General features: G+C 40.0%; 1 protein-coding gene across 1 annotated transcript; it reads right to left on the reverse strand.

Annotated features, from left to right (window-relative positions):
* Positions 1–2241: 2241 nt before the first annotated feature.
* PRKRA (protein kinase, interferon-inducible double stranded RNA dependent activator) lies at positions 2242–17484 on the reverse strand. The gene is made up of 8 exons (XM_014547134.1): positions 17280–17484; positions 13664–13745; positions 11414–11492; positions 8989–9074; positions 8654–8709; positions 8248–8342; positions 5323–5497; positions 2242–2733 (listed from the first exon to the last, which is right to left on the reverse strand). The coding sequence occupies exons 1-8, from the start codon at positions 17437–17439 to the stop codon at positions 2576–2578; spliced, it is 891 nt and encodes a 296-aa protein (XP_014402620.1). The 5' UTR covers positions 17440–17484; the 3' UTR covers positions 2242–2575.
* Positions 17485–17784: the final 300 nt, after the last annotated feature.

Genomic DNA, 17784 nt, shown 5'->3' on the forward strand with positions numbered 1-17784 from the left:
AGCTGTCCCCTGGTGGTCAGTGTGCTCCCACAGGGGGAGCTTTGCTCAGCCACAAGCCAGGCTGATGGCTGCCAGTACAGCGGTGGTGGTGGGAGCCTCTCCCGCCTCCTCAGCAGCGCTAAGGCTGTCTGACTGCAGCTTAGGCCTGCTCCCCGCTGGCAAATGGACATCCCCCGAGGGCTCCTGGGCTGCCAGAGGGATGTCTGACTGCCAGCTTAGGCCCAAGGAACGGGCCTAAGCCAGCAGGTGGTCGTCCCCTGAGGGGTCCCAGACTGCGAGAGGGCACAGGCCGGGCTTAGGGACCCCCCCGCCCCCGAGTGCACAAATTTTTGTGCACTGGGCCTCTAATATATATATATATATATTAGAGAGAGAAAGAGAGACAGAGAGAGAGAGTTTGAGATTATTCTTTAGTCAGCTTTAGTGTTTTACTTTTTGCTGTTGTTGTTAATTCTCACCTGAGGATATTTTTCCATTGATTCTTTTTTTTTTAAAATATATTTTATTGATTTTTTACAGAGAGGAAGGGAGAGAGATAGAGAGTTAGAAACATCGATGAGAGAGAAACATCGATCAGCTGCCTCCTGCACATCTCCTACGGGGGATGTGCCCGCAACCCAGGTACATGCCCTTGACCGGAATCGAACCTGGGACCTTTCAGTCCGCAGGCCGATGCTCCATCCACTGAGCCAAACTGGTTTCGGCTCCATTGATTCTTAGGGAGAGTGGGAGAGAAAGGGAAAGACAGAGAGAAACATCGATGTGAGAGAAACACATCAATTGGTTGTCTCCTGCATGAGCCCCAACCAGGGCTTGGGATTGAGCCTGCAACCAAGATATGTGCCCTTGACTGGAACTGAACTTGGCACCCTTTGGTTTGCAGGCTGATGCTTTATCCACTGAGCAATACCAGCTAGGGCTTAGTGTTTTACTTTTTAAAAAATATATTTTTATTGATTTCAGAGAGGAAGAAGGATAGAATTATCAATGATGAGAATCATCAACCGGCTGCCTCCTGCACACCCCTTACTGGTAATAGAGCCCGCAACCCAGGCATGTGCCCTGACTGAGAATAGAAACAAGATCTCCTGGTTCATGGGGTGACACTCAACCACTACGCCACACCGGCCAGGTTAGTGTCTTACTTTTATCTTGGGCCTGTCTGGCTCTAATGGGCTTTTTATTTGTTCCCGACTTCATCCGTCCTTGGGTTTGGCTGGCACTAAAGGCATTAACACGTTAAGCGCCCAGCCTGTTTTGTCTTCTGGACGGAAAGTATAGTGTCAGTCACCTGTGACTGACAGGGCACTTAATGTGTTGAGTCTCTGTCCTCTTTCTCCCTAACCGGGGTGATTTGAGGTATTTACTCTCTGGTCAGCGGAGGAGAGGTATAAACCATTTGTTCTCAAGTGTCCTTGGTTGGGAAAGATAAGGTCTTGCAATTCACTAGCTGGCTCTAAATTGGTCAAATTGTTTGCCCTTGTTTATATTGCCTCAGTTTCCCCATTCCACTCGCCCAGGAATTTTCCCAGCTCACTATCCTGCCTCACTCAGAGCTTTCCCTGGGCTCTGAACAGGCCAGAGACATCCAATGGTCTACAAAGCACAGTCTCGGCCAGAGCTGACAGGGCAGACTTGGTGTCACAGGATGGTATACGGAAACATAAAAGGCGAGGTTAAAATCTGTGCATGACACTTATTTCCCCACCTTTTAATCACTCACTGCCCTGTTTGAAACCGTTTCTTGTAACTGAATTGAGTACACGAGGAAGTTTTGTTTTGGTACTACTAATGCTTTTTCAACTACAGCATTCATTGATGAATCGTTATGTTAAAGAAAAAGACAACGTTGTATATGAGTTGAGAAAATATGGAAGTGAGTCATCATGTATCAATTTATAAATTTTTGCTTAGGCCATACGTTTTTTTAACCTTTGACTCTCAGAAGTAAACCATAAATAAGAAAATAATAGAACAGCCACATTACAATGTTACTTACAAGAATGGCTGAGAAGGGAGCCACAGTCAAGTCAGTAACACTTTCATAAAATGAGTAGAACCCACTAATACAACGGCTCTTTATCACCTGGATCCCAATACACAGCGGACCATCGTGTCCCCTGACATTTAACAGTCACATTCAATAAAGCCTGTTAGTGCATCCTCAACCCTCTAAGTCTAAGGGGCCACCTGCGAATTCCCTTTGAAAGCCTTGCACAAAGTGAGGTTAAGCACCAGTAAGAAAGACTGTTGTTAGCAGTTTTATTTCATCATCTTCATCATCATCAATACACATGCAGTTTCTTCCTCCTATGTACATGGCATTGCCAAATGGGTGCTACACTCTGCCTGTGGTACAAAGTTTATAAATACAGTATACCAATACAAAGTTGAAGCCATTAAAAAGAGTTAATAACAACTAGGAGATAATGAAATCTGTAGTGTTGATGGAATCTATGAAAGAGATTTAGAAACAACACACAAACTCAAACATTACAGTAAATGTGTTACTTGGGAAGGGGTGAGAGAGGGACGTGTTATGTGCTGCCGCAGGGTTTCCTAGGTTGTTTCACGTTTACTTTCTTTCTGCTATTATCTTTAAGTACTGCAAAGCATTGTGGGCAGCATCACTCTGTGCATTGCTGCAGGAGATCCCAGAGCCGTGGCAGACTGTGATAGGACTGGTGGACAGTTCCGCGAGGCACTGATACTGTCCGTTGGCACTCAGTTCTTCTGTAATGACATATTCAAACGTGATAGTTAATAAGTGCATACAAAGTAGATCCTTTGTCTAAGCAATAATTGTTATCATTGTTTTTCTCTAAGCATCCATGGTAGACTACTCCACTTATCATCTTTGTTATTCTTTCTTAAAAATTTTTATTTTAGAGAGGGAGGAAGGGAGAGGAAGAGAAGCAGAAACATCGATGTGAGACACGTCCACTGGTTGCCTCCCGCATGTGCCCCAACTGGGGACTGAACCTGAAACCTAGGTATGTGCCCTGACCGAGAATCAAACCTGAGACCTTCCCGTCCATGGGATGATGCTCCAACCAACTGAGCCACATGGGCCAGGGCATCTTTGTTATTCTTGTACAAACAAAAAACAAAACACAACTGCTCAGCTACAGCAATTCTCAAACACAGATGTGCTTTATAATCATCAGAGGGAACTTAGCGATGCAGGTGTCCAGGCCTTGCTCCAGCCTGCTCAATCAGATATGCAGGGTTAGGGTTAAAAAATGCCAGATTCTTGCATTTAAAAAACAAACAAACAAAAAAGCTCCCAAGACAATTCTAATGTGGCTATTTGAACAGTGTTTACAAATTATTAAACCACAGCAACTTTTTCAAAAGGGAAAAAAAAGATTGGCTAGAAACCTGAAGTTGCATTTTTCATTATGAAGTCTAGGGGTATTTTCAGTGGACACTGAACTAGGACACACATGGTTCAGGGCAAGACCTCCTTTGTGCCTTAATGTTCTTTGGTTATAAATCTGTGCAAAGAGTCTAAGGGTTAGGGTGTTTTAAAATAATACCTAACCCAGGAAACAAATGCTCTTCTCATCAATGATGAATCACTCTTACTGAAGATAACAAGTAAGATCAGGGAAGAAGTAGAACACATGAGTCATAATTTGTTTAAAGAGGTCATGATTGCCCTGACTGGTTTGGCTCAGTGGATAGAGCATCGGCCTGCAGACTGAAGGGCCCCAGGTTCGATTCCGGTCAAGGGCATGTACCTTGGTTGCGGGCACATCCCCAGTGGGGAGTGTGCAGGAGGCAGCTGATCGATGTTTCTCTCTCATCGATGTTTCTGAGTCTCTATCCCTCTCCCTTCCTCTCTGTAAAAAAATCAATAAAATATATTAAAAAAAAAGAGGTCATGATTAAATGTTATTTCAGTTAGTCAACATAGAGGGAAGTATCCAGATACAATGGGATTATTTAATGCCTGAAGAGACTTTCTAGTTCTAGCATCTAGGTTCTTTTATTTTTTTAAGTGAGGTAAAATTCACACAACATAAAATTAATCATTTCTAAAGTGAACTATTGAGTGGCATTTAGTACATTCGCAATGTTGTGCAACCACCACCTCTATCTAGTCATAAAACATTTTTGTCATTTCATCATACCACGAGGAAACACCACACCCATTAAGCAGCTGCTTCCAACTTGCCTGCCCCATCAGCCGCCTTTTCTGACCATCTGTCCATACTAAATTCCCAGCACATTTGATCCTAAAGCAACAGAGAAAATCAGAAGTTCTTTCAATCTCTAAACACCCTACTTTCCAGTGCTAGGACCTCTGAAACTGGAATAAAGGTATCAAGTTCTTCACATATTATACTGATGTAAAATCAAGACGATAAACGCATGTACACAGTAGCCAGCTTTATAAACTGACTTAAAAGAAAATCCAAACTGACTTCCTCTCCAGTCATTCTGCATTTGTCTACCTAAATGATTAAGGGCTAGAGAAAATGACAGCTGGAATGGGAGAAAGCTGTAAATTGACCTGCCCCATGTGCCTACCAGGATTGGCACACAGTGATGAAGTGGGGAGAGAGGTCTGGTGTGGGTTCTGTAAAGACACCACATTTATAGAACAAGGAGTGAGTTTGTGAGTTCTGTAATGACATACTCAAACGTGATGGTTACTAAGTGTATATAAAGTAGATCCTTTGTCTAAGCAATAGTTTTTATCATTGTTTTTCTCTAGAAGCATCCACGGTAGACTACTCCACTTATCATCTTTGTTATTCTTTTTAAAACATTTTTTTATTTTAGAGAGGGAGGAAGGGAGAGAAAGAGAAACAGAAACATCAATGTGAGACGCATTCATTGGTCATTACAGAACCCACAAACTCACTCCTTGTTCTAGAAATGTGGTGTCTTTTTATCTGTCAATCTTCCCATCAGGGCGAGATAAATGGACAGTGTATCATGTATCTATAGTTACTCTTCCCCTAACCTGGCTCTACCACTGACTAGCTATGTGATCTTGGACAAGTTTCTCAACTTTTCTGTGCCTAGTTTCTTCATATGCATACAGAACCTACTTCAGAGGGTTAGTTTGAGGATTCAATTAGTTATAAATCTTAGCTATTATTGTTTTTATTATTATAACTGTAGAGATGTTGGCTATTTTGAATATTATTTATGAGAATGGAACATATCATTTATATATTTTACTGCTGTGGTAATATATAGAGTTAGAATCCCTAATCAATGAAATTAATTATAATAGAAGTTTTTGTTTCTCAAACGTATTTTTAAAAGAAATATGTTTTGGGATAAGCAAAAAAAAACCCCTCATACCTATATCCAAATATGTTATATTAAAACCCTGTTCCTTGGCGATTTCACTGAGCAGCTGGATGTAATTCGTATTGGGAATACTGAGGAGGCTTCTTTTCAGTAGGTTGATCTTTTCACCAGGAGAATTCCTCAAGGAATGCCAAGTGCATCCTAAGGAATGTCCTACTACGTTTGTCTGAAAAAGAGATGAAGGTTAAGACTCAGAACTGGGACGGGTTTCCAACTTTAATTAATTTAGAAGGCACTCACACTTAATAGTTTATAAAGCATGTTTAAATGGACACAATTTGGTTAACTTTCTAATTTAAACAAGACAACACTAACAAGTACACACATTTAACAAATAGCATGATGTTAAAAAAAGAAGCATGTGCAATAATATAATGTAAGTATTAATTTTTCTTTTTTCATTTTTTTAAATACTGGAAGTATTTAAAAATACTTTTGTATAGCACAAATGTCTCTCAGTCAAATTTTCTGATAGTCAAATTAAGACATAAGATATTTAAGAGTACTATAAACAAATTTGCAAATAATTGCATCTGACTAGCAGAGCAATCTACAAATTAAAATATAAAGCAATTTTCATATCTTTATGATTTCTTGTATTAAATACAAATCACTGTAACCAAAAGCAGTAAAGCAGAAAACAAACTGTAGAAAAGATGAAAAGTATGTTGGGTGTGAGAAGAACAAGTTATTTAAATGAATAGCAGGACGTCAAAGAGTTCTCAGACTTATATCGCAGAACCCAACTGAGCTTATGTTTTTGTTTTCTTTCTCTTTTTCCTTTTTTCTCCCCTAAATCCTTCCTTTTTCACCTGTGTTCAGAATGTTTTACATTCCATGTTAGTTTATGTTTCTCAAATTATTTTTCTTTATTATGTCATTTAAAAAACCCACTACAACTACTCTTTGAACTAAGTAGGGCAACCTATCCTTAGTCTTCTTTATTAATGAGCCCAGACAGAGGTTAAGAAATTTTCAAAAGATCATAGGAATGGCCCTGATATAGAATTGAGTAATTTGTACAATTTACTAAATAGAATTTTACATTTCTTGATTGAAACTTTAAACAAAATTGTTTTTTTAATCATAATTAATTCACATGTTTAAAAAAACCTGCAATTAAAACAAACATCTGATGAATAGTGGTCTTTTTTCCTTACCTCCCCTTCCCCAAAGATTTCTGTTCCACTCCCCAGAGGTACTTGCTGTTAAACTTTTCTTCAGTATCCTTCCATAAATGTTCTATGCACATTCAAGTACACACACACACACACACACACACACACACATAATCTTTTTAAACAAAAATGATAGCTTACTCTTCTACATCTTACTCATTCTTCTCATCTTTGCACATATATGTATTATATTTATTACCAGCCTCCAACTAAGAGTTTTAGGTTGTTTCTGGTCTCTTGCTTTTAATAACAATGTTACAATAAAAACTCCTTTGCATTTAAATGACTTTCTGTGCAGAAAAATTTTTAGAAGTAGAATTGCTGAGTCAAAAAACATGCATGCTTTTAATTTTGGTAAATACTTCCAAATTGATTTTGAACCACTTTATACTCCCATCAAAGTCTTAAAGCGTGCTTGCCTTCTCATATCCTCACCAACACCAGGTGTTATCAAACTTTGTAGGTTTTGTTGATCTAAAATATGAAATTAGTATATTGTTTAACTTGCATGAATGAAGTTGAACTTTTTAAAAAAATAACTATTTCTTCTACTTGATTGTCTTTAGAACTCAATATATCCTACATTTAGCTCATTATCTGTTCCTCCTCAAATCTTACTCCTTTTCTGTGGTCCCCATATGAATGAATGGTACCACTATCTACTCAGCTGCCAAACTAAAAATGTTTACTTCCTCCCTTTTCCTTACTTCCCATATCTAATCAATGACCATGCCCCCTTCACTTTATTTTCTAAATAATTTTTAAATCTACCATTTCTACTGCCACTCCCTTAATTTAGGCCACCAACATTTGTCATCTGATTTCTATAACAGCATTCTAACAGGTCTCTAATATTCATTAACTCTTCATAACACAGCCAAGTGGTTTTTCTTCTACTGGATAACTTAGAGCCTGTGAATCCAGATTAAAATTTTTTAATGACTTTGTTCTCCCCTCAGGATAAAGTTCAATCTCCTTAATGGCCTCACCATCTGAGACTCCCTCCAACTCTCTGCTCTAGCCATACGAAATTACTTAGGGTTCCTACACTGCATATGATGTTTCACTCCTGCTTTCTTCTCTCTGGAGTTCTTTTCCCCTACTCCCACCCTACAAGTCTCAATGTAGATATTACTTCCTCCAAGGAGCATTCCCTAAACCCCCAGTCTGAGCTGGATGGCTTCTCCCATGTTCCTACCGCAGCCTCTGTAAGGGCCAGTCTAGTCCGTAGGGTTCTTCTCCCTTTCAGTCTGCTATAAACGCCTTAGGAGCAGAGACTGTCTTATCACTGTATGCCAGCACCCAGCACAAAGCTTGGCACGGAGTATGAACTCACTAAATGTTTCCTGAGTGGATAAATGAATGAATAAGAAAAGGGATGGGAATGCACTGTTAATGTGAAGGCAAAAATAGCACTATGGGCCTATTATCTTTAGATCCTCATAGTATTCTCAATTTGTCTATGTCTCCCAAGCCCTCTGACCTATGACCCTGGCTCACATATAGCAAGCAGATTAAATTGGGGTAGTATGTAACTAAACAATGAAGAGATTTTTAAAAACTGCAACTATGAAGTATCAACACAACAAGAAATCTAGGCAAGTTTCCTACAGCAAGAGATGGGGGAGGGGGGGCAAAAGAGGGGAAAATGGGAAATATCTGTAATACTGTCAACAATAGATTTAAAAAAAGAGATGCTTAATCACATTAATATCATAGCTGTATGATCATTACTCACTAAAGAAATGTGGTTCTCTGGAGAAATGTTACTGAATTTGGCAAGAAATTTCTCAGCAGCATTTCTCTTGGCTTGTTTTTTTGATGCCCCTTTTCCTAAATAATTAAAAAGAAATGGAAGGTTTAGAAAAGAAATGTGTCCACAGAGAATGATCAAACGTATATTGCATTTAATCAGAGAACAACCTCATGGTTTTTATATACTAGTCTATTTTTTACTGACCTGACATCTTTGCTTGTTGTGATTCATATAGCTATTAATTCTTACATTTTTGAAGGCATTTCTTTTAACAGTTTATCTTTAGTAGTTATACTTTCTGTTTTTCATTAACAGCTATATTTCCCTATGTCTAGTTTTAATGAATTCTGATCAAATATTCAAATTTATCAAGGTATATTTGAATTACCATTGTTTACTTCCTGCTTACAATTTTCTATAAACTGAGAATTATGTGGAATTTCTCTATCATGAATAAGAAAGGGAATACTGAAGTTGAAAGAGACCATATATTTCATCTCCTTCCATACTTCTGTTAGATTTAAAAACTAAGGCCCAGAGAGATTTAGTTGCCTATCCTGCAAACCAAAGATTGCATCAAGAACAGAAGTTGAGGTACCTGCTTCTTGCTCAGTGCTTTCTGCACTGGCTCACACTCCCTCTTTTTTTTTTTTTTTTTTAAAGATGGTCTCATTTTATTTCTCAGGTCCCACTGGGCCAGGCTTCCTCTGAGCTTTAGCTAACCCAGGCTTAGAGTTGCTGTACTTCAAGTATAATTTGTCTCTCAAATGGCCTTCTTGTAGCTGCTTCTGAGGCTTTGAATCTGAATTCTATTGGTCCACAGGAGTTAACCGTTTGCAGGTTTGTGTTTGTAACATATAGTCAAACCTCTAATTTGGAATAATGAGATGGAGATGGGAATGAGTAGGAGGAAGGGCAGTCTGGCTTAGTGAAACCTTTCAATCAGAATATTTAAAAATAAGGGCAACTATATGATTTTTAAATTACAGTGCATATGACAAAGATATAACTGAGACATAATGAGCCATGTGGAAATGTTTACAGTTCACAACAAGCCTACAGAATAAGCTAAGAGTTTTAAGCAGCAAAGTCTGTGTGGGAGTTATTTGACCCAGGATTGAAGGCAAATTCAAAGAACCTTAGGAATCATTAATTTCTTGAAATCTTTGATTTGAGAAAGTTAGTGATTTTTTTAATGTTAAAATTTCCCAATTTGTAAAGATGTAAAAAAATGTGCAAGTGCAGATTAACTTGTCCTTGATTAGAATCACATTCTTTAAGTTTCAAATGGAAATATCGAAGAGGAGGAGCTGAGACATGTGGTTTCACTGCCCCGTTTTCTTCCTTCTGGCCGTTCAGGTCTTCCCCTTTGGAATTATCTCCCAGCCCAGAAAGTGGATGGATACTCATTAATTTTTGTTGCCCCAAAGCTTGAGTTAGAAAGCTGGGGAGCAAGACGAAGTATTTTTAGGTAATTCAGTGGAAAAAGAGTGCTGGTAAGTGGCAGCAGGGACTCTGCCTTATTATAATGGGTTAAGAACATGTACTTTGGAGGCATTCAGGCTAGGGGTTTAGTCTAGTTTTTGCCATTTACTATTTAAGGGACATTAGAAAATGTTATTTAAGCTCTCAAAGTTTCCTAAAGCAGTTTCCTGCTTATGAATGGCACTAGAAGCCCGGTACAGGAAATTCGTGCACGGAAGTGGTGTGCCCCTCAGCCCGGCCTGCACCCTCTCCAATCTGGGAAAACTGAAGCAGTTTCCTGCTTATGAATGGCACTAGAGGCCCGGTACAGGAAATTCATGCACGGAAGGGGTGTGTCCCTCAGCCCAGCCTGCACCCTCTCCAATCTGGGACCCCTCCGGGGATGTCCGACTGCCGGTTTAGGCCCGATCCCGGCAGTTGGACATCCCTCTCATAATCCGGGACCGCTGGCTCCTAACTGCTCGCCGGCCTGATCACCTCTAACTGCCTCTGCCTGCCTGCCTAATTGACCCTAACTGCCTCTGCCTGCTGGCCTGATCACCCCTAACTGTCTCTATCTGCCTGCCTGATCGACCCTAACCGCCTCTGCCTGCCAGCCTGATCTCCCCCTAACCACTCCCCTGCCGGCCTGATTGCCATCTAACGGCTCCCCTGCCAGCCTGATCTCGCCCCTAATTGCTTGCTCCCCTGCACTGGCCTGATCTCACCCTTAACTGCTTGCTCCCCCGCCGGCCTGATTGCCCCTAACTGCTTGCTCCCCTGCTGGCCTGATCGCCCCAAACAGCCTCTGCCTTGGCCCCCACCACCGTGGCTTTGTCTGGAAGGAAGTCGGACATCTGGAAGATGTCCAATCGACCTGTTCTAATTAGCATATTACCCTTTTATTAGTATAGATTCTTCCATTAAGCCACAGTGAGCTGATATCAAAGAGTTCAAGTAGGAAGACAAACTGAGTAAAAACCTCAGAGGATATCCATAGGTTTCGCTGCCAACAGTTCCCAAAGCCTTTCCCCTCTGAGCTATAGACCCCTCTACCCACAGCTGGCTAATCACTGTAACTGATCAAGAGCAAAAGAGGAGCAGAGAGAGCAAACAGGTTTGGAAAAGAGGGAGAAAACTACAGAATAACTCATGGAGCAGGAAAGAGACCAAAGGACCGGTTGGATAATGGGGAGGGGTGTTGTCCAAGAGAGCACACAGATCATCTGCAAGAAGGCTATTCTGTATGCAGAAATTCAGAGCTGAATATATATATTTGGTAGAATAAGCAAATGAAGACTTCTTCCCTATTCTTGAATTAGGCTACCTGATTTGAGTTCTTTAAATTTAGTCTTTTGTCTCAACAAAAGTAGAAAGAGGTTTGTCAAAAAAGTGGCAAGAAACATTCTTAAAGTATAAAACATATGCAGAGGTTCTGTTGATCTCAAATGAGAATTCCACAAGCCAAAGCCAGATACTGTATATGGAGGAAAATCCAAAAAATAAATAGGAAAATAATTTCAAGTTAGCACTGTAATATCTAATGACCATAACTTGGAAAACAAAATATTATACCATCTTATCTTTAAAATATTAATTCCTTGTCTTAGCCCTTAATTGTATCAATTATGACACCTTTCTTCAGTAGACAAAATGTTAAATATGGAAAAACTGTGCAACTTACCTGTAATGAGCCAATAGGATTAAGCTGGTTCTTTGGTTGCTTGGAAGGGTCAGGCATTAAGGGGTCAGGAACTGCAAAGCTAAACATTTTTTTAAAGTTATAAACCCAAATGATCTCCCCCAAGTTACCAAATACATGACAAGTATTTTCTCCTTAACCCTCTATGCCTTTGCTTTTGCTGTTCCTTCTACACAGAATGCCCTTATCTCCCACCTCTTTCACGAGAATCTGATCTACCCATCACCCAAGGTATATCTCAAATGCCACGTCCTGTAAAAAGCCTACCCTTTTACCCCAATGGAACATATTTTCTTACTCCTTTGAGCCATTATAACATTTGGTCTGACACTTTCTTAAGTAAACTATTTTAGCATAAGTTATACACTCTTACAAATACATGTAATTTGTCCATCCCTCACCACCTCTCGCCCCTGTTCAGACTGTAAACTCCTTGATGGTAGGGCCCATCTATTACTTACCTTCATAAGCCTTGTAGTACTTTGCAAATAACTGGTGCTCAATAACATGTATTTAAGTAAAGCATACTATTGTTACAACTACACAAAAAGGGAAGACTAATAATTAGTCAGGAAATTTAGCCTGTGAATAATGTAAATCATAAATGCAGTTTTTTCATTCAGATAATTATGGGAGAAAAATCTGTTTGATATATCATCTGCTCTATGCTAGGATAACCCTAAGATTTACATGCATCCTAGATGGCCTGCATGAATCTGGTTTCAGCATCTGACGATGGTTATTAGGAAAAAAGAAAACAATCTCTTCTAAGTAATTTGAAATACTAACTACTTGGGTGATGGTGCCTGACAGTGAATAAGCTACATTCCCAGGTACTACCATTGAGGCAACTGAAAGTCATTTCTTCCCTGACAAATGAGACTTAGTTACTGCCACTTCTTCAAGTTTCTTTTCTACCAGAATTTCAAGCTTTACAGAGGCTGATGAGATATGAATATTCACTTACAATGCTGCATGTCTAAGCTACCCAAATAATTGTGATGAAGAAGTGAGAAAGTCTCTATTAAATCAGGCCACTTTAGGTCTCATTATAGCTTAGTAATTCCCATTTTATCTGCCAAGAAGCACAAAAATACAGGGAGGGGCAAAAGTAGGTTTACAGTTGTAAGTACACATAATAGTTTATTCCTGTATTGTTTATTATTTTCCATAAGAACAACTGTAAGCCTACTTTTGCCCCATCCTGTAAAGTGCATGAGCCTTTTCTGCTGATAGAGTGAAGTGCTCATGTGCAGGAAGGACACAGCGTACACTCATTTCCACAAATACACTTAACACTTTGGGCTGATCTTGGGCTGCAGAGAAACAGCATGGCCATCTCAAGCAAGGGGGAGATCCAGTACCTGCCATTTCATTTGGCATGTCTAAAAAGGTAGCATAAATCAATTATAGAATCAAGCATCATTTTATAAAATCCAAGGCTTACACTGGCTAAACTATCTGAATGGTTAGAATAATTTAGAAAAAGGGAGCAGCATTGCATGAGAGCCCAGATACATCCCTAAGTCAACAGTTTTGCTATGGCTGGGAAGCAAAAACCCCATGGGCCTATGCTATCAGCTATGAACAGATATGCAAACTGTTCTCCAAATATATTTGAGTGCATGCAAAGAAAAGCCACTGAAGGCACACCATATTCCAGGCTGTGCCCATTAGAAACCAAGGACACCACTTTAAGATACATGAGATCTCCAGGACCAACACTCTTTCCAAAAGTACCTAATGTGATAAAAAATTTATTTTGGAAAGATATGTCAAGAATTAATATCCCATTTAATATCCTTTTGTATTCGGCATACATTCTATAACAAAAGGAAATCTTTTTGTCTCCTTCCAAATAGAATTCCTGAGTGCTTTTAGTTGATCTTTTCCCACCTCACACCTTGCTTTCCTCAGTATAGAAATAATTAGTCTTAATACAGTAAGACACTGGTCAGAAAACCTCTGGTTTTCCACTGTTGCACCCCATCCGGAAAACAAACAAAAAGAAGCCTAGTTCAAGAGGGCCTTCATTTAATTGTTAATTGCTGGATTTAATTCCTTAAGGATAAATTGTATTTAAAGGATGATGGATTTTCACAAGGAAATAATATTATAGAGCTAGATACTAAACACTGTTCACTCTGTTGCTTTTCCAAGCATGTTCAAACTTTTAATCTTACCTCCTCAGCCATATTTTTGAGCTGCAGAATACAAAGAAATTTAGCTCACCAAATACTTGCATTGGCTTTCAAAATGTTTATGGCAGCCTCTGCAGCTCTATGTTTCGCCAGCTTCTTACTTGTACCTTCACCTGAATTAAGGTTAACAACAACAACAAAAGTATATGCTGTGAAAATGTGAGGTCTGCATAGATGATTTCATAATGCAAAATAAAGTCAGGCTTTACATAGTTATGAAAACATATACTAATAAATATGCTATCATAAAATATTCACCACATGAAATACATTTAAAAAACCCAGTTCTCTGTGTGTGTGTGTATATATATATATATCCATATTGATTTTAGAGAGGAAGGGAGAGGGAGAGATAGAAGCATCAATGGTGAGAGAGAAAATCATTGATCGGCTGCCTCCTGCAAGCCCCCTACTGGGGATCAAGGCCGCACCCCGGGCATGTGCCCATGACCAGATTCAAACCCGGGACCCTTCAGTCCGTATACCGACACTCTACCCACTGAGAAAAACCAGCTAGGGCAGAAGTTCTATGTATTTAATTCTATGCATACCTGTATAAAAAATCCATATTATGTCTCCATTATATATTTATTACATAAAGTGGTAATAAAGTAGCCCATATTACACCTTTTGAAGAAATGCAACTTCGTATTTTACTCTTCCCCTATTCACAGAAATTCTTCTGTAACAAAAAGTTTCCTTTAGGGGAGCCACTCACAGAAAATGTGCACAATTTTATTCTAACGGCCTGTCCTATCCTGGATTAACCCCTTGAACCGATAAGCAGTCATGCCTATATACTGGGTTCAGTGTGGGAAGAATTATATGGGGAAGAAGGTGAGAGCTTATGTTATGTGTCTTACTACAATCTGTATCCTTTAGGGTAGCTAAGGGGGCTAGAGGGGATAGTCCTGACTGATCACTGACACTGATGCCTAACTGTAGTAAGCAATCACATCTGGTAAATTCAATCTTTTTCCTCTGTGTTCAAACTAGGTGTTGAGAACCCTTCGAAAGTGGTATTAGAATGCTGACGTCCATTCCTCTGGTGTGGAAGAAAGAAAGGAAACGTGGAATAAATTTTGGAAGACACACACACTATACTCATTTATCCACCAATGTAGGTATTAATAGAGAACTGAACAGAGTCCCTACCCTTAAAGAGTACAAACCCTAGTGCAGAATTTCTTCTGTAAAAGGCGTTTGAAATATGGAATGGTACATGTTATGGCAGACCTAAGTGCAGGTTTCAGGGGAGCACATACAAGGGGCAGCTCCCTACACTTAGTAAGGATTCAGAAAGGTTTCACAAAGAAAGGAAGAGATAACTAAATGAAGACTTGAAAGATTAGTAAAAGCTAGTAACATGTAGAGAGCTAGGGGTTGAGAAGAACAATCTAGGCAGAGAAAAGAGCACTGGCGGAGGCTCAAAGATAGGGAGCACGGTGTTCTCAAGAGGCCCATGTAGTTGGATACAATAAGAGCTTGAAGGAAGAAACTTTGAGATAAAAGGCTAGAGTTGTAGGAATAGGAGGAGGGGTCAGAGAATGGACTCCTAAATGTGTGCTTCTCAAACTCTAATGTGCATTGAAGTGCCTGGGAATTTTCTTAAAAAATATACTCTGATCTAGTAGGTCTAGCATGGGTCCTGAGATTCTGCATTTCCATTAAGTGCCCAGGTGATATCAATGCTGCTATTGATCACAGTTTTAGCAGCAAGGTTCTAAGTCATATCAACAAATATATATTCACTCAGAGGGTAATGGGAAAACTACTGGATGAATTTGTTTTTTAAATATATTTTTATTGATCTCTGAGAGGAAGGGAAAGGGAGAGATAGAAACATCAATGATGAGAGAGAATTGTTGATTGGCTGCCTCCTGCATGTCCTCCAGTGGGGATCTAGCCCTGGCAGGGAATCGAACAGTGACTTCCTGGTTCATGGATCAATGCTCAATCACTGAATCACACCCGCTGGGCACTGGATAGATTTTAAGACGAGGAAGTACATGAACACACTTGAATGTCAGAAAGAACACTCTGGTTGTTGTGTAGAGAATGGACATCACAAGACTAGAAGCTTAAAGTGCAGTTATAAGACTGTAGCCATAATCCAAGGGGGAGATGACAGAGGCCAAAACAGTAGCAATGGGAAGAGAGCAGTGGACAGATTCAAGAAATATTTAGGAAGATTTAGTGATAGCCTGGACAAGAGAGGAAGAAATCAAGGAGATCAGACACAAATTTCTATTATGAGCCAATGGGTGATGGTGGTCCCTTTACTGAGCTAAAGAAAACAGAGGGAATGGGTTTGAGAGAGAAGCTGGATTCAGTCTGAGGCGATGAGAAACTGAAGTGTCTTTGGGTCCTCCAAGTAAAGATGTCTAGCAAACACAGGCTGATACACTGTTCTGTAACTGGGCCTGGGCTAAAGATAGAGGTTTCAGAATTATCAGCCTTTAGATAGTATTTGAAGCCGTGGAGGCAGATAAGCTTGTATAGGAAGATAGGGCAGTGTAAGAAGAGTAGGGGGCCTAGACAGAATGGTTGCTATAGGTTATTAATCACTGGTCTATAACACATTGAGGGGGAAAAGACTATTTTTCTCTTGAATTTTCATTGAATATTTAAAAATAGACTAGCTAAAGCAATAATGCATTGTTGATTCTATGGTTCACATGAAGACTATTAAAGCTGGCGCCTCCAATCCACTTGCCTCACATAGACAAAAAAAAAAAAATCCCACAAAAAAAAACAAAAAACTTCAAAACTGTCTTAAAGTGGCTTTAATGAAAATAGCAGACTCAAGATTTTCAGGGACACAAATAAATGATGCCTTTAGATTATAAAATGGTAGGACTTCAGCCTTCCTGCTTAATTTTTTTCTTGACATTCTTCCAAATTAAATTTACTATTCAATATATTTTTGTTTGCAATTAAATAGATACATAAGAAATAGAATGTCTAATTTACAAACGGGCAGCTTCAGTTATAATTTGCTCAAACTCACAGACCATAATAAGGTGAGTTTAAACTCTGAAACTTTACTGCTATGTAACCTTGGGCAGGTTATTTCTAATCTCCTTGAACCTATTTCCTCATGTATATATAAAAAAGGAGATAACAGCTCATTAAAATCCCTATACAGTGTCAGGAACTAGAAGCTGCTATGCAATCAATATAGAGTATTCAAGCCATTTGCCTTCCTCATTTTGCTTGGATCCAGAATCGAGTGTTGTACAATGAGCCCAAAGTGGCAAATGAGTCCATACAGAAAGGGGAGAGGTTCAGAAAATTCTGGGGTCATGGAATCAGCTATAATCTATGAAACTTTAAAACTTGATAGCACCTACTGATCCAGCTATGGCTGCTCCAAGAACCTTTCCTGCTTCTCCCTAATTCTTGGAAGAACCCTAGGAGGATCCTAGGATGTTTCTGAGCTTCTCTTGGTATCTGGGGAAGAGAAAATTAGGGAGAGAATCAGATGAAGTTGGAAAATCCCAATGGCCTGAGATGAGAGGTCTCATTTCAAGAGCCTGCCCCTCACAGCTATCTCCAGTAAAAAGGGCACTTGCCCAACTGATAAACAGTATCAAGTCTTGACTGTCAACCCGCAGGGTCGTCGGGGGTTAACTGTGCATACAGACCTGTGCAGGTTATGTCACCAACGGTTACTCTGAAGGTGAAAGTGGGCACGTGTATTTGCATATCGGATCTTTCACATTCATAAACCGGGATGTTCTTGGTCTTCATGCCGTATTCGTGCAATACCTGAATCGGTGTTTTCCCTGGTTTAGCTGTAATCATCTTCCCCAAACTGCAAAAACAAAACAAAACAAAAACACAGAAAAAGGTGTGCTTTGCATGCCAAAGCAGGGAGGGAAGCAGAAGCTTTAGAGAGGCTAGTTCTCACTGCCACCAACGGTGACTCGCGAAGCACCAAAGCTCCCAGGGGCCGGAGCTGGAAGGTGCACTGACTGCCCGCCCCATTGCGGCGGGCGCAGGGCAGGGGCGGGCAGAGTGGGGGACGCTATTAGGACAGGATCTGAATGAGGGCAGGGCGGCTTCGCCACCTGGCAGGACTAGGCTCACAAATCTCATTCCCCGGGAGGCCGCGAACCACCGTCGCCTGCCCAGCCCCGACCCCAGAGG

Source organism: Myotis brandtii, unplaced genomic scaffold (assembly GCF_000412655.1).
Source record: "Myotis brandtii unplaced genomic scaffold, ASM41265v1 scaffold112, whole genome shotgun sequence".
Classification (NCBI taxonomy): Eukaryota; Metazoa; Chordata; class Mammalia; order Chiroptera; family Vespertilionidae; genus Myotis; species Myotis brandtii.

Excerpts from the sequence above, each read along its gene's own strand:
- PRKRA (XM_014547134.1), bottom strand. The coding sequence starts at position 17,439 with ATGATTACAGCTAAACCAGGGAAAACACCGATTCAGGTATTGCACGAA. Across the intron at positions 11,493-13,663 it reads AAAGCCAATGCAAGTATTTG|CTTTGCAGTTCCTGACCCCT; the intron begins GTGAGCTAAATT and ends AAAAATGTTTAG. Across the intron at positions 9,075-11,413 it reads ATCCTATTGGCTCATTACAG|AATTCAGATTCAAAGCCTCA; the intron begins GTAAGTTGCACA and ends GTGGACCAATAG.